This window comes from Ahaetulla prasina, chromosome 2 (assembly GCF_028640845.1).
Source record: "Ahaetulla prasina isolate Xishuangbanna chromosome 2, ASM2864084v1, whole genome shotgun sequence".
NCBI lineage: Eukaryota > Metazoa > Chordata > Lepidosauria > Squamata > Colubridae > Ahaetulla > Ahaetulla prasina.
This window is the reverse complement of record NC_080540.1, coordinates 195,201,351-195,223,370: the sequence shown is the minus strand read 5'-3', so window position 1 is coordinate 195,223,370 and position 22,020 is coordinate 195,201,351. Positions and strand designations below refer to the sequence as shown.

The 22,020-nt window shown below is 39.4% G+C and overlaps 1 protein-coding gene across 1 annotated transcript in view; it reads left to right on the top strand.

The window, feature by feature from the left end:
- Positions 1 to 22,020, top strand: part of LOC131190214 (ephrin type-B receptor 5) — a 198,609-nt gene that overhangs the window by 158,718 nt on the left and 17,871 nt on the right. Inside the window, exons 7-12 of the mRNA XM_058167359.1 lie at positions 8,917 to 9,041; positions 9,903 to 10,065; positions 16,903 to 17,017; positions 19,396 to 19,451; positions 19,538 to 19,657; positions 21,612 to 21,859. Coding sequence (XP_058023342.1) covers positions 8,917 to 9,041; positions 9,903 to 10,065; positions 16,903 to 17,017; positions 19,396 to 19,451; positions 19,538 to 19,657; positions 21,612 to 21,859 — 827 coding nt within the window. The remainder of the gene's footprint in view (positions 1 to 8,916; positions 9,042 to 9,902; positions 10,066 to 16,902; positions 17,018 to 19,395; positions 19,452 to 19,537; positions 19,658 to 21,611; positions 21,860 to 22,020) is intronic.

Below are 22,020 nucleotides of genomic sequence, written 5' to 3'. Positions count from 1 at the left end.
CTGACCCATCTGCTTAACTATGTACCTCTAGAAGATGGTATATCATTTGTCTCCATTCAAACTCCTCTGGAATTCCTCTGAAGGTACTAAAGCTGGCAGACAATAGAGAACTTGTCTTTTGACAGTGATAGTACTGCTGAAGTGTAAGCAGAAACTCAGTTAATGCTTAGAACAGATAAAGTTTTATGTCTGAACGGGCAACCATCGGAGCTGCATAAGAGGCACAGTGGTGCTGTTTATGTGCATTATTATTTTCCTCACACTTTCAAGTTCCATTTGGTTATGCTGAAAATCATGATTTATTCCTTGTTATATTGGCTTTTTGTGTTTGGTATAGTGTAAACAATGTCCCTTTATATTTTCAAGAACCTATACTGCAGATTTAACTAGGGTTGAGTCATACCTTACTGATGATTAAAGGGCTATGTTTAACATAGCTCATGAATTATACATTTCCGTAGGGAATGAGGAATACGATAGTATGAAATTATTAAATGTGTAACTTATTCTTCCAATTTGTTCTAGGTTTTGGTATAATGTTGCTGAATATGGCTTTTGGAAATAGGTATACTATATACTATTCATCCACATAATCACAACTTCTTTTCTTCCACAGGCAGATTAATCGGCCTGGATGTAGACAAGACATTATAATTCATCCCTTAAATGGTTCCTTAATCTCAGTGATAATAATGCAGCCTACTGATAATATTTTTTTTGAAGGGGACATTTGCATGCAGAGAGGCATTCTGAATACTTACAAATTCTGAACCAAAAGTGTGCTGAGCATTTCTTTCTTTCTTTCTTTCTTTCTTTCTTTCTTTCTTTCTTTCTTTCTTTCTTTCTTTCTTTCTTTCTTTCTTTCTTTCTTCTGTCTGTCTGTCTGTCTGTCTGTCTGTCTGTCTGTCATCTATCATCTCATCTACTCATCCATCCATCATCTTACTGAACTTAGAGATCATTTGACTCAAGACAACTCTGGTAGTTTCCATATTATTCCATATTATTCCATATCCCTCAAGGCGACGCTGTAGAGCGCTGCGCGCCAGAACAACTAGACACAGGAACAGTTTTTTCCCGAAGGCCATCGCTCTGCTGGACAGATAGTTCCCTCAACACTGTCAGACTATTTACTGAATCTGCACTACTATTGGTCGTTTCATGGTTCCCATCACCAGTCTCTTTCCACTTATGACTGTATGACTATAACTTGTTGCTGGCAATCCTTGTGATTTATATTGATATATTGATCATCAATTGTGTTGTAAATGTTGTACCTTGATGAACGTATCTTTTCTTTTATGTACACTGAGAGCATATGCACCAAGACAAATTCCTTGTGTGTCCAATCACACTTGGCCAATAAAAATTCTATTCTATTCTATTAAATTAAAATAAGATATTTTTTTGAAAATGGCAACATCTAAGTCAATTCCCCTCCATGATATATAGGATTTTTACTTTTGCTGCAACATTGAAAAATCCTCTGTTATTGACAGTCAGGGAAATGGAGAAGTAAATGTATAAGCTGATGACCTTGTGATAGCTGCTACATGTTGTAGGAGAGAGCAAAAGCAGCCATCATTTGATATGCTGGTCCACACTGGGGGGGAAAATCAGATAAAAATAAACTCATGATAGGGTGTTTTTTGTGGGGTTTTTTTGGTGGGAGGGCATGAGAAAAGGAATATATCTCCTGCTATGACCCACGAATAATCAAACAATGGAGGAAGTAAGTAAAGCTAATCATTAGTAATTCTTAGCCATTCTTCAATTGCAATTCTTTTCAGTAGTTAACTACCATCTGGTTTTCTTGACTGCAGTACAAGAGTCACTTATTAAAGTTTATGATCCCTAATGTGATAAACAGCAAACTGAAGGCAGGCACTGATCTTTTTATTAAAAAGCCTGGCTCACACAGAGGACCTGCAGATCTTCAGAGATGGTTTATGGGAGCTAATTATCAAAGTGTTTTTAGGCACAGAGTTTGCATACCAATGCATATAGAACTTACTAGGAAAGTATAAAAGTTAAAGTAGTGACGAGTAATTGGTGCTCGGTATTCAAGACATATGGCATTCACAAAATTAATTCTAGAGTTGTGCTTGTACAGACACTGCTAATCCTCAGTTTCTAAAACTGGGAATAAAATTGTTGTGAGGGCTTAAGCAAAGTCCGCTTGATTGCAGATCCACAAGCTAGTTTCTCTCAGATGTGGGTGCATGGATGCAGTTTGACTGCCTATGTGCATTACACTTCAATAGTTCAGAAACGGTATTAATACTTCATGATATTATGTACAAAATCATAACCCTGGCAAATAGATTATTGTGCTCTAAATATGTTCATAGGATAGGATAGGATAGGATAGGATAGGATAGGATAGGATAGGATAGGATAGGATAGGATAGGATAGGATGATGGATGGATGATAGATAGATAGATAGATAGATAGATAGATAGATAGATAGATAGATAGATAGATAGATAGACAGACAGACAGACAGACAGATAGATAGATAGATAGAAAGAAGCCAAAAACTGATGGGGCAACTTTTTCCTAACGACTTAGCTTGTTTTAAAATTTAGTGTTAAAAGGAAGCTAATGAGGTACAATGGTCAAAGTGGATTAGGAGAGACTGAGGTTCAAGGCCCAGCTTTAGTCTTGGAACTTACTGGGTGATGTTGAACCACTCCTTCTCCTTTTGTTCAACCTATCACAGAGGGCTGGTTCTTTGTGGAAAAGTTGGAGGAGAAAATTTTAGGTATACCACCTTGAGTTGCTGGAGAGACAGTGGGATATAAATTCAGCTGATAAATACCTTAAACTCAAAACTGTAGGTGTTCCTTTGTAGCTTCTTCTACATCTGGATTTTCTGGCTGCTTCCTTGGCTTAGTATAAGAATTTTTTTTCTATTAAATAAATAAATAAATAAATGTATTTATCTAATAAAAAATATTTATTTTAACGAATGTATTTGCCTTCCATCTTGTAATGAAATGACTGTAGAGGGAATATTCATATTGAATAATCACTTATTTCCAGCTTTATAAGAAAGTCTTCTAGCAAATACTGGTCTAGTAAAAGTTGTTCTTTAGTTATTGATTTTGGGAGAATAAGGCAAAAATAGCAAAAAAAAAGATGAAAATTTCCCTGTCAGTCGTGTCTGACTCTAGGGCGCTGTGCTCATCTCCATTTCTTGGCCAAGGGAGGCAACATTGTCCAAAGACAATTTCTGTGGTCATGTGACCAGCATGGCTATATGCACAGAACACTTTTACCTTCCCACCAAAGTGGTACCTATTAATCTATTCGCATTTGCATGCTTTCAAACTGGTAGGTGGGCAGGAGCTGGGGCAAGTAATGGGAATTCACTCCGTTGCACGTAGCTTGGGTCTCAAACCCGGGCGGTCAGCTCTCCAGCTGATAAGCTTAGTGTCTTTAACTGCTGAACCATCATGCCCCTCCCCCCCTTACAAAAAAAGTACCTACTTTTGTCAAAAGTAAAAAGTACCTACTTACAAAAAATAGGTAGGGACAAAATGGCTCTTGCTAGAAACAACTTTGTCATGACATCTATTATTAAAGTTACTAGCATTAGTTGCCCTGTACTGTATGGAGCCTCCTTTTTTGTTTTTTCTTAGAACTGAGATGAGTAAAGTGTTAGGCACGAGTAGTTCTACCCTATTTCACTCCATTGTTCTTTCACTGCAGACTCTTTACTGCGTGTTGCACTCAAGTTGCCTTCAGTAAAGTATGAAGAAATTCCAAACTTAATTGCGGAACTGATACTTGCCCTGTTTGCTGAAACCGGTGCCCCTGTTGTTTTAAATGTGGGGTGAACATTAAGCGAGGCTACATCAGCAGTGTGTGTCTGCTGAGCAAGTAATGTAAGAAGAAGACGTAGCCTTTGGTATGATCTGCTCATAATAAAATAAAACTTCTCAAATTTAGGGAGAGAACATTCTTTTAAGAGATCAGTTACCTCGTCCACCCAAATTAGTATCCTTTGTTGGGTGGATTTTGGCTGCCCAGGGTATCAGAGAAGGGCTTGTCTGAGCTGTACCAAAAGATGCCAGGCTCAAAGCATGCGCTCTACTATTGAGCAATGGTCCTTTGACAAAAGATGAGAAAATCAAGCTTCGAAATGTGCCCTTAGTACTGAAGACTTATTCCTACTTCTCTCCCTTTGGATTTATTTGTCCTCCCTCATCAGTCCTCGGCTGTTTTCCTCACCTCATATAGACACATAACAACTATGACCATTTGTATACCAGCCCCTTTCTGTGCGTGCATGTATACAGACATATAAAAATACTACAAAAGACGTATTTCATTTTGTTAAATAGAGATAATCCTCGATTTACAGTTTGTTTAGTGACCGTTTGAAGGTACAATGGAACTGAAAAAAGTGACTTATGACTGTTTTTCCACACTTATGACCATTGCAGCATCCCCATAGTCAGGTAATCAAAATTCAGCCACTTGGCAGCTGATTCATATTTATGACGGTTGCACTGTCCCAGGGTCATGTGATCACCTTTTTCAACCCTCTGACAAACAAAGTCGATGGGGAAGCCAGATTCTCTTAACAACCGTGTTACTAACTATAACAACTGCAATGATTCACTTAACAACTGTGGCAAGAAAGGATATAAAATGGGGCAAAACTCACTTAACAAATGTCTCACTTAGCAACAGAAATTTTGAACTTGATTGTGGTCATAAGTTGAGGACTTATGCCTGTAAAAATAACCTTACAAAGAGTGGAGAGAAAAAGATATTGATTCATAGCAAGTAAGGTGGTATTTATTGCATTTTGATATGGAAGCGGGACTTTTTTTATTTTAAAAAAGAAGTATGATTCCTGTCACACACCATACATAAAAGGATTAAGGATATATATTTATATAGAAATGAGAATTTGAATGTGATGATTTTTTATAGGAACAAAGCTGTTTCTAAAAGAGTATTAAAATGACATTTTCTAGTATATCTGCATTTATAATGTGCATAAGCATTAACATTTATTACAGAGCTTTTTAATTTCTTTTGCACATAAGCATCCAAGCAAAACATTCATACAAATGTGACACCATATATAATCAGTGGAAATTTTAGGTAGGCTTACTCCATTCTATTTTACTTGATGTTACTGTTACATTTTAAAATTTAAGTATAGTTTACATTTATTTATTTCACTATCTGTTTCACAGTAAACCTTCACTTTTTACCCTATATTGTATTATATAAGCTATACAAACTACTTGTTTACAGACCAGAACTGCAAAGTAATTACCAGTTTTAAAACGAAGTATTATATCTGCTCATTTGCTTAAGAACAAATTTGGAATAATGTGAGGCTAGGGAAGAAAATATCTTGATCATTTTCGCACCAAGCTCCAAGTATATTAAAATGAATTAATCCAGTATATCACAAATAATAAAGTCCTTAGATCAAGAATGTGTTTATATATCTTCATTCCTTTGAAAAATGGCATATATTTTATAGAAATAATAATAGTAGATAAAAGCATTCTTGTCAAAATGAAGAATAAAAAACAAGAAGTACATGAAACATTTCAGTATTCTTTTGTTTTTGTTTTTAACTTGATTTATATTATTTGAAACTGGTTCATGCTTGCATAAGCTGGTTAAAGCCTCTTTGATTTCCTTCCTTCTGAATAAATTCATCTTGTTCATCTGAAGAAAAGAAAACAAAAAACTTAAACTTAACTCCTTTTATGTTTGTTAGCATGGAGGAGAAAACAAGCACCTTTGTTGATTTTGCTGCCTTGTCAGATTTACCAATTGGGCCAGGTGTTCACAGGTTTCACCTTGCTCCAAGTTTGCTAAATTAAACTGATTTTAATCTTAATCATGCAACTGCTTTATTGATCTCAGGCTGCAGAATTGTATGTAAGATTTTCCCCAAAACACTGGAAGGCTGTAATTTCTTTTTCTACAGTGGTTCTATATTTGGCCTTCTCATATTACTTCTTCTAAGTAAATGTTAGTTCAGTGGTGGTAAGCCATGCTCCATGGAAGACTCTGTTTCTTGGAAATTTAACATAACAGGGGTTGGGGGGAAGTTTGCTGTTTAGGAGTGTTAGATTCATGGAGTTTTAGAACAAAATCTCCAATAAACTTGGCTGGTAACTTAATTAGGACTATATTATGAAATATAGGCTCTTTTATAAGGATTCAGGTGAAATGTACAGAAACGTCTATTCAGATAATTCATTAGGGAAAGGATTTCCTGAAAAATAAAATAAAAACCATGCATGGGATGGCCTTTCTTTAAAAAAATCTATACTTTGAATGTCAAGACTATGCTTTCTGTAAAATGACAATAATGCAATGTTGTACGCTTTTCCAGGGTTTCCCCTGGGATGTGTGAACTATTTATATTTATATTCAGAAAGAAGCTGAGAAACTGTGCTATCTGTTTGCTGAAAACAAATCCTCTTTTTCTAATATATTACAAGAGGTAGATAATTAACAAACAAACCCAAGTTCTTACTTTTCAGCAACCTTTCAGCCAGTAAACAAAATGTATTTTGACTGTACAGAGAATATGGCTGGATCATTCTCAGGGAATGAGAAAAAGAATGTCTATGACCATTTCAATACTATGCCGTTCATTATTTCAGCATAGGAAAGATTCTACAGAGAAGAATGCACAATCCCACCTTTTACATTCACCTGATCTGAAAATTAAACCCTCACACCAGGGCCTTCAGATTGACTTCTAGTTTCTCTGAAACCGCCACAAACCTGGCATGATTTTCTTTCTGGTCCACCAGGAACATTTAACATGAGCTCTCCCAGAGGAAAACATCCATGAATATCAGAAGGAGAACTAGTCAGTTGGACAGAAATATAAATTAGGGAAAAGTGGAAGATTCTCAGGAAGAAATAACATACAGGATGACTGGAAGATAGCCACTTTAAATTGCATAGGTTATATTTCACAATGAGTAAGGTGGATAAAAGACTGGTGACTGAGAATTTTCTTGGAAGGCTCTTGAAGGTCTGGACAGTATTTTCAATAAATGGTGGGGGAGGGTGGAGGAGACAGACTTACATCAAGCTGAGCTCCTTGGAGAAAGGGTAGGATATAAAGGTGATAGATAATTTCATATCGCTTGCAATACATGCCATATTAATGAAACAATAAATTACAAACCGAGAAAGCAGTTTGCAGCTGGGATTCTTAAGCTGAGGAATTTTGCCTGGCAGATATACCCCACCAGCTCTCATCACCTGTATTTTTTATAATTGGGTGGCATAAAATATTGCAAAGCAAATAAAAATAAAACCAAATATTAAAAACATACAGTAAAGGAAGAACAAGAAAGAACAGATACAAGACAGCTAAATCCTTCAAAGCCTCTTCAAATTAACAATAGATATATTCATGCAAGAGGCTTAGAGCTTTTCTCTCTCTCCATGAATTGGTTTTAAAGTGAATGTAAACCTTCCATTGGCCAAAGTGTGCATTTGAATTACAAATGGCTTGCTTTCTGGTTTAAATATTCCACTTTGAGAAGGATCTGACATTCACATAAATAGCCTGTGAAAAGCACTCTAAGCCTCATGTGTGGAAGTTCCCACAGTCCCACAATATTTTCAGGCATCCTGAAATGTATGAGTGGCAATTCTGTACAGGGTCAGCCCAGCTTCTTAAAACAATCCGGTATATTTTAGGAGTCCCCAGAAAGAGTTACACTATTGACTTAAGTATGTACACATTAAAACTGCAATATGACAACCACAGTAAATTCAATAGATCTTCCTTATGGAGGTTAACAGGAGAGGCCCATCCAGGGGTGAAATCTAAAATTTTTCCCTACCAGTTCTGTGGGCGTGGCTTAAATAGTGGGTGTGGCTTGGTGGTCAGGTGACTGAATGGGCATGGTCAATAATAATAAATAATAAAAATAATAAAGTATACAAAACTTGGGAGGCCCCGGTCTACCTTCTTTAAAAATAGAGGCCCCGGTCTACCAAGTGCCTTTTTTTGGCAGGCACCGGTCTACCTTCTTTAAAAATAGAGGTACTGGTCTACTAGCTGCCTACAGCGCTGATCGGCTGTAGTGCAGCCCTTTGAAGTGCCGTGGCAGTCATTTAAGGCCGTTTGCAGCTATATCACCGCCAAGTGCTTCAGGGACAGAGAAGAGGAACAGCGAGGCGTGGGCAGTGGGGGGGGGCAGGGATTTTTGCTACTAGTTCTCCGAACTACCTGCCCCCCATCGCTACCAGATCACGCGATCCGGTCCGAACCGGGAGCATTTCACCCTTGGGCCCATCCCTCAAATTCCTTTAGTTGCCACACACGTAATAGTAGACCGTAACTGTCAACGCCACCTTTGATTTGAGTTGCTTTGGCCTACTGATTAAAATCCATTGATTAAAGATGTATCAGAGATCTTTCAGCATGCCATTCACCTCATGGATTAATTGCACGCTTTTTGCTGAGTTTGCTAATGTTAAAATTGTCTACAGGTTTGTACCCAAGCAAATACATCTATAGTCTTATGTATTGTGCAGTTTAGACTGCCAACTTGTAGTTTCAGAAAGAAGGAGATAATTCTCAGAAGGAGGACTTTAAATCAAGGAAGGCAGGGATATTTGTGCTTTGCCAAATAATTCTGTTCTTTGCTTCTTTGCCTGTCATTGTTCACAATGGAGCAGCAGGCACAGCCAGCCTTGCCCTCTGGCACATCAAGTGCAATCTTGAGTTCCACTAAAATTTTCCAGTCAGGATCCAAACCTTTAAAAAGCAGTTCTTCCTAGTGTGTAGCAATTGTGTTGCAAGCAGGCAGGGTGACAATAGCTTTGGCAAGCTGGAATTCTTCGTAATATCCCTAATAGCAAAGCAGTTTCCAATTTTTTTCTTCTTTTTACTGCAGTCCCTTCTGCTGTCCCTATGATGCATCAGGTGAGTCGCACCCCAAGCAGTATCACTTTGTCCTGGCCACAGCCTGATCAGCCAAATGGAATCATCTTGGACTATCAACTGCGCTATTTTGACAAGGTAAACTGGTGGGAGGGGGGAAACGGACTTAAAAATTAGCATTTGAGTTTTTGGTTTCGGTTCCAATTTTGCCATGTGCAGCAAATTTACACAGTAAACTTTAATAAGAACAACTGTTGCAGTGCCTTATCAAGAAACTAGGATTGGTCCAGAAAAGTTGTATCTCACCTACTAAGTTCTCAGCAGCCAAAGAAATCTACAGTTGTCAGGTCCTTTTGGAGTAGACATGGGACTTTAAAATCAATTGAAGATTCTGGAATAGACTTCCCCTAATTTTTCTTCTCCTGTTTAGGAGATGAGCATGCTACCCTTTTATATTACTAAAACAGTTGGGAAGCTGCCACTACCACAGGATCTCATCTTGCATCATTCCAGAAATAAACAAAGCAGAAAGGACCCACATGGGAAGGATAAAATTCCGTAGCTTCTAGACCAGAAAAATTTCATTTCCTGAATGGGCCACTAGTGTGATGGAAAAGAGCTGCATTGTTATTATTGCCCACCACATTTTCATTTCAGGGTTTTCATGTTGCCAGGATGGGGTGGAAAATAGTTATAACAAGTTTATTGGAAGCCATGTGTTGTGAAACAGTTTAACATTGCCAAAAGGGTGAGTCAGGCATGCCATCCTTAGAATATTTTTTCCTCTTTCCCTTATGCAAAACATTTTTATTGTTCCTGTAGCGATCCATCCTCAAGAATAAAGGCAGAAGTAGGTAATCTGAATGGAGATTCAGGAGTTCAGGAGTTTGGGCAGAAGGGAATTTGACTAAATAACAAAAATGTGGATGCATCTGAGAATAGAGTATTGCTGAGGTTGAAGAAGCGGAAGTCTATTAATCAACCTGTATTGATTCCTAGTCAGAAGATGAGGACACTTCGTTCACCTTAACCAGTGAAACTAACATGGCCACCATCTCCAGCCTAAGCCCAGGGAAGATATATGCTTTTCAAGTACGAGCGCGGACAGCAGTGGGTTATGGGCCATATAGTGGAAAGATGTATTTCCAAACTCTTGTAGGAGGTAAGTGACACTTCTTCTTAGTTTCCAAATCTAGATTTATCAATACTTCTCTCTCACGCTCATACTTACTTGAACAATCTTCACTTTTTATTGCTCTTTTGCTCTTGCCTCATAAACTTTTTATAGCCTTCACATACCTAACAGGCTAACGTACACCTTGATCCCCATCTGCTTATGTATTTTCAAGTATTGCGTAATTTCAGTATGTGGAGACACTTAGGCATTTAAGAAAAAATTTAATGAGGAATTATCCTGAACAAGCTTCATGATTTCAGTGTGACTTTTGCAGAAGAACGATTTGGTCAACTGTGACCATGTGAATTGCATGTGTGAGGTAAAATCAATTGTAGGAGCTGTGTAGAAGTACTTTTGAAGAAAGGAAGGAAGAGCTTTTGCAAAATTGACAATTAAAAGACCTGATTTTTTTTTAATTTTAAAAATGAATGAAATAAAGTGGCATAATACAACTGACGTATGTATGTGTGTTAGAAACAGAAAGGAGGGCTGAGAGATTTGAAAGGTCTCTTATATTTTGCTAGAGGTTTGGGGTTAAATCCATAGATTCACATCTATGTGTTGCTTAGAGAAGAACTTAACATGGAAAGGGGACCTGATGGGGGCAGCATAACCATGACCCTTTCATGACCCGAGTACAGACTCAGATGCTTCAGACAGCATCAGACAGGGGAAAGAGGGCATTTCTGAATGTTGGTGGGCTGAAGTTGTCACTGTGCTGCGTCACCTGCAAAGTCATGGAATCAATCATCAACCAATCCATCACCTCACACTTAGAAACAAACAAACAACTCTCTAATAAACAATTTGGTTTCCGGAAAAAATTATCATGCAACTTAAAAACATACAACTTCTCCATTGTAAAAACATATGGACTACAAATCTTGATCAAGGCAAAACAATAGATGCAATCTACATAGACTTCTGCAAAGCTTTTGACTCAGTAGTACATGATAAACTTCTCCTAAAACTAAAATCCTATGGCATTTCAGGGCCCCTTCACAAATGGATATCTGCTTTTCTGTCTAACAAACAACAAGTGGTCAAAACTGGCAATGCTCTATCAAATCCTGTTCCTGTCAAGAGTGGCGTTCCTCAAGGCAGCGTTCTTGGACCAACACTCTTCATACTATACATAAATGACCATATCTCAAGTAATTGTGTTCTCTTTGCTGACGATGTCAAACTATTTAACACCACAGACAATACATCTACCATTCAAAAAGACCTTGATCATCTAACCGCTTGGTCTAAAACTTGGCAACTCCAAATCTCAACCAGCAAATGCTCAGTCTTACATATTGGAAAAAAGAACCCAAACACTAAGTATATGCTTGATGGACATTACCTTACAGATGACCCCTATTCTGTTAAAGATCTTGGAGTTTTCATGTCAAATGAGCTAAGTGCCAAAGCCCACTGCAACTACATAGCAAAAAAGGGTCTAAGAGTTGTAAACCTAATTTTGCATAGCTTCTTTTCCAAAAACACTACACTACTAACCAGAGCATATAAAACATTTGCTAGACCAATTCTAGAATACAGCTCACCTGTCTGGAACCCTCACCACATTTCTGACATCAATACAATTGAACGTGTCCAGAAATATTTTACAAGAAGAGTTCTCCATTCCTCTGAAAACAACAAAATACCTTATCCCACCAGACTTGAAATCCTAGGCTTAGAAAACTTGGAACTCCGTCGCCTTCGACAAGACCTAAGTTTAACTCATAGAATCATCTATTGTAATGTCCTTCCTGTTAAAGACTACTTCAGCTTTAATTGCAATAATACAAGAGCAACCAATAGATTTAAACTTAATGTTAACCGCTTTAATCTAGATTGCAGAAAATATGACTTCTGTAACAGAATCATCAGTGCTTGGAACACTTTACCTGACTCTGTGGTCTCTTCCCATAATCCCAAAAGCTTTAACCAAAAACTTTCTACTATTGACCTCACCCCATTCCTAAGAGGACCATAAGGGGCGTGCATAAGAGCACAAACGTGCCTACCGTTCCTGTCCTATTGTTTTTCTTTTTCTCCTTCATATATATATATATTTGTTTTCTGAGGTTTTCACGGGTGTTTGTATATAGGTCTTTGGTTGTTCGGGTTTTCTCCCGTGTAAAATTGGAAGTGTCTTGGCGACGTTTCGACGAAGTCTCATTTGTCATCTTCAGGCTTCAGCTTCGTGCTTCTGGGAGCAATGTGTGATCGCAGCTGTTTCTTCCTTTTAACTGCTAGTGGGGGTTTGAACTGATTGGGTGGGAGCTTGGCTGTGCTCTGATTGGATGGGGTTTTTTCTGTGCTCTGATTGGCTGGGGGTGTGTCCTGTGTTGGTGGGGGCTTGGTTGTGCTCAGTCTAGTCTGTGCTGCAGTGGGTTTTGAGTTGGTGAGCTGCATAGCTGTTGTTTGGCTTTGTGGTCGTGCTACATCTTCATAGTGGGTGTCAGTCTGCTGCATGAATGGATTGGAGGGGTTTGAAATGGCTAATGTTGCAGCTGCGGTCTGGCTTCTGGTCCTTGGTCGTGCTTCATGATCAGTGTGGGTTTGGGTCTGCTTTCTGGGTGGATGCGGTGGTGACATCCTGTGTGGACCTTGTGAGTGTGGGTCTGGTGTCATTCCTCGTGTTAGGGACTCGCTTTGTCAATAAGGGCGGGTTTCCAAATGGCTGGTAGGCGGAGGTGTCATCTCGCTTGTTCATGCTGTGTGGGCGTTTATCTCAATGGCTTCTCTGATTATTCTGTTGTTAAAGTGTTCAGTTTTGGCGATAGTTCTGGTCTTTTTAAAGTCAATATCATGTCCTGTGACTTTAAAGTGTTGGACCAGGGAAGAAGTTGGTTCCTCTTTTTTGAATGAGTTCTTGTGTTCTTCAATGCGCACTTATTCTTCTGTTGGTTTGTCCAATGTATGTGGTGGGGCAGGTGGTGCATGGGATTTCATATACTCCTTGATTTTCTAACTCAATTTTGTCTTTGGGGTTTCTTAGGATGGTGGATATTTTTCTGTTTGTGCAGAATGCTGTCTTGATGTTGTGTTTGTGGAGGATCTTGCTGATTCTGTCTGTGGTGCCTTTTATATATGGGAGGAGGGCTGTGCCGCTTTTCTTGTTCTCTGTCTTGGATTTTAGTGGGGGTTCTTTTTGGATTAGCTTGGTAATCTTATTTGTTTGGAATCCATTGGATGTTAGTACGTTAGTGAGAGTGTCCAGTTCGGGTTTTAGGTGTTGTTCATCAGCTAAGCATTTTGTTCTGGAGATGAGTGTCTTGGCTACGGAGTTGATCTGTGCTGGGTGGTGGTGTGAGAGTGTGTGCAGATAGCGGTTTGTGTGTGTTTTCTTCTGGTAGATGGTGTGTCCTAGGGAGCCATTGGGTTTTCTGTAGACTAAGACATCCAGGAAGGGAAGTTGGTTATTAACTTCTGTTTCCATGGTGAACTGTATTTTGGGGTGTAGGCTATTGAGGTGTGTGAGGAAGTTGTCAAGTTTTTCTTTCCCACGGGACATGATATTGACTTTAAAAAGTCACAGGACATGATATTGACTTTAAAAAGACCAGAACTATCGCCAAAACTGAACACTTTAACAACAGAATAATCAGAGAAGCCATTGAGATAGAAAAACGCCCACACAGCATGAACAAACGAGATGACACCTCCCGCCTACCAGCCATTTGGAAACCCGCCCTTATTGACAAACGAGTCCCTAACACGAGGAATGACACCAGACCCACACTCACAAGGTCCACACAGGATGTCACCACCGCACATCCACCCAGAAAGCAGACCCAAACCCACACTGATCATGAAGCACGACCAAGGACCAGAAGCCAGACCGCAGCTGCAACATTAGCCATTTCAAACCCCTCCAATCCATTCATGCAGCAGACTGACACCCACTATGAAGATGTAGCACGACCACAAAGCCAAACAACAGCTATGCAGCTCACCAGCTCAAATCCCCCTGCAGCACAGACTAGACTGAGCACAACCAAGCCCCACCAACACAGGACACACCCCAGCCAATCAGAGCACAGAAAAACCCCATCCAATCAGAGCACAGCCAAGCTCCCACCCAATCAGTTCAAACCCCACTTCAGCTTTAATTGCAATAATACAAGAGCAACCAATAGATTTAAACTTAATGTTAACCGCTTTAATCTAGATTGCAGAAAATATGACTTCGGTAACAGAATCATCAGTGCTTGGAATACTTTACCTGACTCTGTGGTCTCTTCCCATAATCCCAAAAGCTTTAACCAAAAACTTTCTACTATTGACCTCACCCCATTCCTAAGAGGACCATAAGGCGTGCATAAGAGCACAAACGTGCCTACCGTTCCTGTCCTATTGTTTTCTTTCTCCTTCATATATATATATATATATATTTGTTTTCTGAGGTTTTCACGGTGTTTGTATATAGGTCTTTGGTTGTTCGGGTTTTCTCCGTGTAAAATTGGAAGTGTCTTGGCGCGTTTCAGTCTCATTTGTCATCTTCAGGCTTCAGCTTCGTGCTTCTGGGAGCAATGTGTGATCGCAGCTGTTTCTTCCTTTTAACTGCTAGTGGGGTTTGAACTGATTGGGTGGGAGCTTGGCTGTGCTCTGATTGGATGGGGTTTTCTGTGCTCTGATTGGCTGGGGTGTGTCCTGTGTTGGTGGGGGCTTGGTTGTGCTCAGTCTAGTCTGTGCTGCAGGGGGATTTGAGCTGGTGAGCTGCATAGCTGTTGTTTGGCTTTGTGGTCGTGCTACATCTTCATAGTGGGTGTCAGTCTGCTGCATGAATGGATTGGAGGGGTTTGAAATGGCTAATGTTGCAGCTGCGGTCTGGCTTCTGGTCCTTGGTCGTGCTTCATGATCAGTGTGGGTTTGGGTCTGCTTTCTGGGTGGATGTGCGGTGGTGACATCCTGTGTGGACCTTGTGAGTGTGGGTCTGGTGTCATTCCTCGTGTTAGGGACTCGTTTGTCAATAAGGGCGGGTTTCCAAATGGCTGGTAGGCGAGAGGTGTCATCTCGTTTGTTCATGCTGTGTGGGCGTTTTTCTATCTCAATGGCTTCTCTGATTATTCTGTTGTTAAAGTGTTCAGTTTTGGCGATAGTTCTGGTCTTTTTAAAGTCAATATCATGTCCTGTGACTTTAAAGTGTTGGACCAGGGAAGAAGTTGGTTCCTCTTTTGAATGAGTTCTTGTGTTCTTCAATCGTGCACTTATTCTTCTGTTGGTTTGTCCAATGTATGTGGTGGGGCAGGCGGTGCATGGGATTTCATATACTCCTTGATTTTCTAACTCAATTTTGTCTTTGGGGTTTCTTAGGATGGTGGATATTTTTCTGTTTGTGCAGAATGCTGTCTTGATGTTGTGTTTGTGGAGGATCTTGCTGATTCTGTCTGTGGTGCCTTTTATATATGGGAGGAGGGCTGTGCCGTTTTCTTGTTCTCTGTCTTGGATTTTAGTGGGGGGTTCTTTTTGGATTAGCTTGGTAATCTTATTTGTTTGGAATCCATTGGATGTTAGTACGTTAGTGAGAGTGTCTAGTTCGGGTTTTAGGTGTTGTTCATCAGCTAAGCATTTTGTTCTGGAGATGAGTGTCTTGGCTACGGAGTTGATCTGTGCTGGGTGGTGGTGTGAGAGTGTGTGCAGATAGCGGTTTGTGTGTGTTTTCTTCTGGTAGATGGTGTGTCCTAGGGAGCCATTGGGTTTTCTGTAGACTAAGACATCCAGGAAGGGAAGTTGGTTATTAACTTCTGTTTCCATGGTGAACTGTATTTTGGGGTGTAGGCTATTGAGGTGTGTGAGGAAGTTGTCAAGTTTTTCTTTCCCACGGGACATGATATTGACTTTAAAAAGTCACAGGACATGATATTGACTTTAAAAAGACCAGAACTATCGCCAAAACTGAACACTTTAACAACAGAATAATCAGAGAAGCCATTGAGATAGAAAAACGCCCACACAGCATGAACAAACGAGATGACACCTCCCGCCTACCAGCCATTTGGAAACCCGCCCTTATTGACAAACGAGTCCCTAACACGAGGAATGACACCAGACCCACACTCACAAGGTCCACACAGGATGTCACCACCGCACATCCACCCAGAAAGCAGACCCAAACCCACACTGATCATGAAGCACGACCAAGGACCAGAAGCCAGACCGCAGCTGCAACATTAGCCATTTCAAACCCCTCCAATCCATTCATGCAGCAGACTGACACCCACTATGAAGATGTAGCACGACCACAAAGCCAAACAACAGCTATGCAGCTCACCAGCTCAAATCCCCCTGCAGCACAGACTAGACTGAGCACAACCAAGCCCCCACCTACACAGGACACACCCCCAGCCAATCAGAGCACAGAAAAAACCCCATCCAATCAGAGCACAGCCAAGCTCCCACCCAATCAGTTCAAACCCCACTAGCAGTTAAAAGGAAGAAACAGCTGCGATCACACATTGCTCCCAGAAGCACGAAGCTGAAGCCTGAAGATGACGGATGAGACTTCGTCGAAACGTCGCCAAGACACTTCCAATTTTACACGGGAGAAAACCTGAACAACCAAAGACATAAATATATATATATATATATATGCTTATTCCTCCTAATATTTACTCTTATATATGTTTATACACTATATAATCTTTTCTGTATGATACTTATATATATTGTTGTGACAAAATAAATAAATAAAATAAATAAATAAAGTTGCAGAGTTTTAACAACATTTTGGAAGAGTGTGTTCAAATGTTAAGATTGTATTAGAGGGTTTCGTAACAATAAAGACTATATATAAGAAGATAACAGATTGCCTTCCTTCTTTGACAGGTGAGCGCTCTGAGATGGTGCAGGATCGATTGCCACTTATTGTAGGCTCAGCGTTGGGTGGACTGGCCTTCATGGTAATTGCTGCCATTGCCATTCTGGCTATTGTCTTTAAAAGGTGGGTGTTCTACTTTCATCCTCCTAAAGATATTGTTGATTCAACACAAAACTACTCCCAGGTACAGCATGATTTTGGGAAACTGCTTTCAAACAGGAATCCTATTATGTCCTAGATCGCTACTGGGAGAGATAGCCCGCTTTTTTTTTTCTCATATTACATCAGCAACTTACATATTATACAAAAACGATAGTTGGAAACCAGATATAGTATTTGTGGGGAAGAAGGACATACCTTCTCTTTTGACCTCACATTCAGACCTTATAACTGGAGAAACATGATAGAGTTAGGATTGTAGGTTAGATATATAGAAGAGCACCTTTGGTCAATATGTCCTCAATAGTATTCATACTCTTTCTATTAATATGTTTGGAAAACTGTACACAAGGGGTAGACAATCTGTAGGCTGCTATTGGCAACCCATTTGTAGTTCCACAATGCCCATGGCACAAACCTTTGAACCCTTTTTTTTAATGTTCTGGGGGGAAGGGGAATGTGAAATAATGGAAATGATCTATTAAGTTGAGGTTTAAAGCATCCAGAACATTATTAAACATTACCCTTCCCTCCAAATGAGCTACATTTTTTTCTATTTTGGTGATAAAAGAATAAATGGATAAGCTTGTGCAAAACATATTGCTACTATAACCGCCAGACCCACTCATTGATAATGGATGTTTGGCCAACCCCACTCACTTTGTGACATCATGATATCACCAGTCATGAGACTCCACGCCTGAAAAAGAAACATCTCCACTATAATTCAGAGGCAGGCAACCTCCAGGTTTAATCCCCAATCTAATTTTAAGCAGCCCTTGGAAGTAATCAGTTCAGACTTCTGGTAAGAATTGTCTCACCTTTACCTAGCAATCTTCCAGACAGAAGTAGCTATCAAAAAGAATAAAAAGAGTGTCAGAAAAATAATAGGTTCCCCAGTCACTACTTGTTTCAGGCCTACCCACTATTAGCAAGTTTCCCCAAAAGATTGCCCCATGAATTTCTCCCTTGGCTAAATAAATAAATAAAAATCCCCATCTCTATTATAGATCAGTTTAAAACTTCTTTAAAATATCAAATAAACAAGCTATTTGAAAGTTGAGTCTTTGAATCTTTAGCGCCAATCTTCATTCCAACTTCAATTGAAATTTATTACTATTTTTTGTTTAATCACCAAATCTCAAAACTACATATAATTATTCATCTAATCTAAAGGCTATTAAAACACACAGGAGTTCCAATCAAATCCATTTCATATTCTTACTTGGTATTCTGCCCAGTGCATTGAAAATCTTGTTCAAAATACAACTTTTAGAGATGTATCATAAACTCTTGTCACCAAATGAATAGTCATGGGCTCCCCTTTATAGCACCTTCTGGGAGTATGGGCATAAATTGTTTTTATAAATGGACATGTGTTTCTGTGTATCAAAACAAATAGTAAGAAGTGCGCAAACTGAGCCTATTACATCTGATTATCAGATAAATTCCCAATAAAATTGCCAGTGTCATTGTCATTATATAGTGCCACTGTCCATTTAGTACTTAAGAATATCATAAGCGCTCTGCCAGATCAGGCTAGCCGGTATTAAGTTTGTACTACATACTTTAATTTATTGTTCCTCTGGACTTACTCCATCCTTATTGAAAACTGCTTTAGGATTTTATTAAAAACTGCTTTTCAATGAAAATTCAAAGAACTTTGAATAAAGGAATATGTGACTTATTATTTCCAGTATTAAAATTTTCAACAATGTTCCCCTAAACCAATGGCATATTTTATGGTCACAGCATTGGATGATCAAATGGTCATTTAGTGCAACTTTCTGCTAAGGCTGAAAAAATACTATGCTGATATTTTAGAATAGAATAGAATTTTTTATTGGCCAAGCATGATTGGACACACAAGGAATTTGTCTTGGTGCATATGCTCTCAGTGTACATAAAAGAAAAGATACATTCATCAAGATTCATAAGGTACAGCACTTATTGGCCCTTTTGTGAAGTATTTTATTTGTGTATCCCATAATCAGTCAGCTGAGGTTCAGATTTAGCTATCATAAAAAAAGAGAACAATCTTTTATCTTTGTACTCTGTCCACACCACAAGCAATTTTCTACATTCTACATTCCTTCTGACTCCTTTATACTTGAAAGGAAGTTATATTTAATATGACCTATGCATAACTTACGAGCAGACATAGAATGATTGCATATTCGTGATCTTCTGCCTTCAAGTGAAACCCCATGATATTTTCCCAACATAATTTTCCTTGCTTTTGCCTGCCCTTTTTTCATAGCTGTAGAAGAGTCCTTTGGACCTGATGCATCTAAGAAGGTCATCCTATTTTAGTTTTCCTTCTATGTTTTCTTCTTCCACAGTAAGAGACGAGAAACTCCATACACAGATCGCCTGCAACAATACATAAGCACTCGGGGTAGGTGATTGAGAATCTCCTCTTTCTTTAGCTGCCTCTTCTCTCAAGCTCATTACTGACTCTGGAGTCTGTGGTCTCCCTCCCAGGCCTTGGGGTCAAATATTACATTGACCCTTCTACCTATGAAGACCCCAATGAAGCCATTCGGGAATTTGCCAAGGAAATTGATGTATCTTTTGTCAAGATAGAGGAAGTCATTGGATCAGGTAATGAAGTAATATTTTCTCATTTAATTTCCGATATCTTATTTGCTCCTTAACCCCTATTTTTCAGTACACTTGTTCTCACTTGGAGCCTCAAATTTCTCATTGTGAATCTGCAGTTTAAGCCTACTCTTTTTGGTTGGGTTATTGATGTTGACAGGGGTCCACCCAATGTCAGGTGTTCCTCACATTTAGCTGTCTTTGCCAAAGTTGTTTTTTTTTTGTCTAATAGAACTTCACTCAAGTGGCATTACAACATCTTCACCATGCAGGCTTCATCTTAGCTGTTGGGAGAAATTAAAAATAGGTTCATTCTAAGAAAAGTAGCATATAACAATGTGCTGTGCTACAGATCCAAAACAGAAGATGCTTCATAGTAGATGAGTTGTACATGGTTGCTGCCTCCTTAAAAAGATGCATATTTTTGGATGTCCATTTTTTTTCTTTACTGTATAGTTTTTCTTTCCATTTCTCTTTGTAGTTTCCCTTTTTCTTTCTTTCTTTCTTTTCTGCCTCTTCTACTCCTTTTTATTCTTCTGCTTTTCCAGTTTGTATTCATTTTTTACTGTTGTACCTCTAATCTTTAATAAAACTATTATAAAAATATGTCTTTTCCTCCGCTGTCATATATCTCAGAAAATATATCTTTGAGGTAAGGAGGCATTGACAGCTCTTTCGTGCCGGCTTCAAAGCCCTTGTTGCACCCTGCTGAGAGCTTGTTAATTTAACTGCATATTTTCCTAGGATTGCCCCACCCCCAATGTAGCATTCCCCTCCCCCAATCCTTAGATCTGAAGCTCTGCACATCCCTAGAACTGTGTAACAATGAAGGGATACAGCTATTCTTTCCATCCAGCCCTTGCCCATCATTTAAGAAGGGGCAGAATTGTATTGAGTTCACACCTGCTGCCAAAATAGGATGGGAATCATTTCCTCATGATGTAATCCCACACCAATGCAAAATATATATAATTACCAGAATTACAAAGGACAGAACCAGTTGCAGGAAGAAAGAAGTAAGCAGTGTTATATAAGAAAGGTATACAGGGGTAAGAAATAACTCCCTGTAAAGGTCTGGTACTCTTTTTGGCTAGTTTGGTCTAGCGGGTTAAGGCACCAGGCTAGAAAGCAGGAGACTCTGGGTTCAAGTCTCACTTAGTCATGAAAGACAGCTAGGTGACCTTGGACCAGTCACTCTCCGCTCACCTCACCTCACAGGGTTGTTGTGGTGGTGAAAATAGTAGGAGGAAAGTGTGTTGGGTATGTTTGCTGCCTTGAATTATTTGTAAAAACAATAAAGACAGGATATAAATAAGCAAATAAATTTAAAAAAATTGTGAGGGCTGATATTCTTCACTCCTGAATGGCAGAAGGCTCCTTATCTACTGTAGCTTCTCTTTTCTTCAAGAAAGAGCTTTAGAGCTTTGGGTTTTTTTGTGTATTTGTTTGATTCTGAGGTGTTTTTTTTTTCTAGGCAAATTGCTGCCTGAGTTCTTAGACTGGTGTTTTTCAAACTTGGCAGGTTTAAAATAGATGGCCTTCCACACTCAGAATTCCCCAGCCATGCTGGTTGGGGAAATCTGGGAATTGAAGTCCATCCATCTTAAAGGTGTCAAGAACTTTCTCAGGTCGAGAAGGCCAATAATTGTATCAATTGTGAAAGTATTTAGATTGTTCAACTGAGACTTGGAAGACTGAACCTCAATCCATGCCGAAGTTCAAAACTTTGCAGTTTGTCATAATCTATTTCAAAGATAAAAGAAGGAATTGTGTTGCCTGGTTTGAACTTGAGCATTATAGTAACCTTATCAATGAAACGAACACCAGAAAGTTATGAAGTACTTGGTTCTCAAAGCAGGAGGGCCAACAGTCTTACCTCCCTCTGCATTTAAATTATGCAAGCACCAGTTCCTCCTCTGGCTGATGTGGTGTCTTTTCCATCCCTTACTCCTGGCAGGAGAATTTGGAGAGGTGTGTTTTGGCCGCCTGAAGCCTCCAGGGAAGCGTGAATACATGGTGGCTATTAAAACCCTGAAGGCCGGCTACACCGATGAGCAGCGGCGGGAGTTCCTAAGCGAGGCCAGCATCATGGGACAATTTGAGCACCCAAACGTCATCCGCCTTGAAGGTGTGGTCACCAAGAGCCGCCCCGTCATGATTGTCACCGAGTTCATGGAGAATGGTTCTCTGGATTCCTTCCTCCGGGTATGACCATCTCAGTTCCCCCCTTTCCTTGCCTGCTTCACTTCCTCCCTTTCATTTTAGATCTACTATATTTATTACTATTTATTTATTTTAGTTACTTTTGAGCATTTGTAAGGAATGTCTCATTAAAGTCATGCCCAAGCAGTATACTAAATAGAATA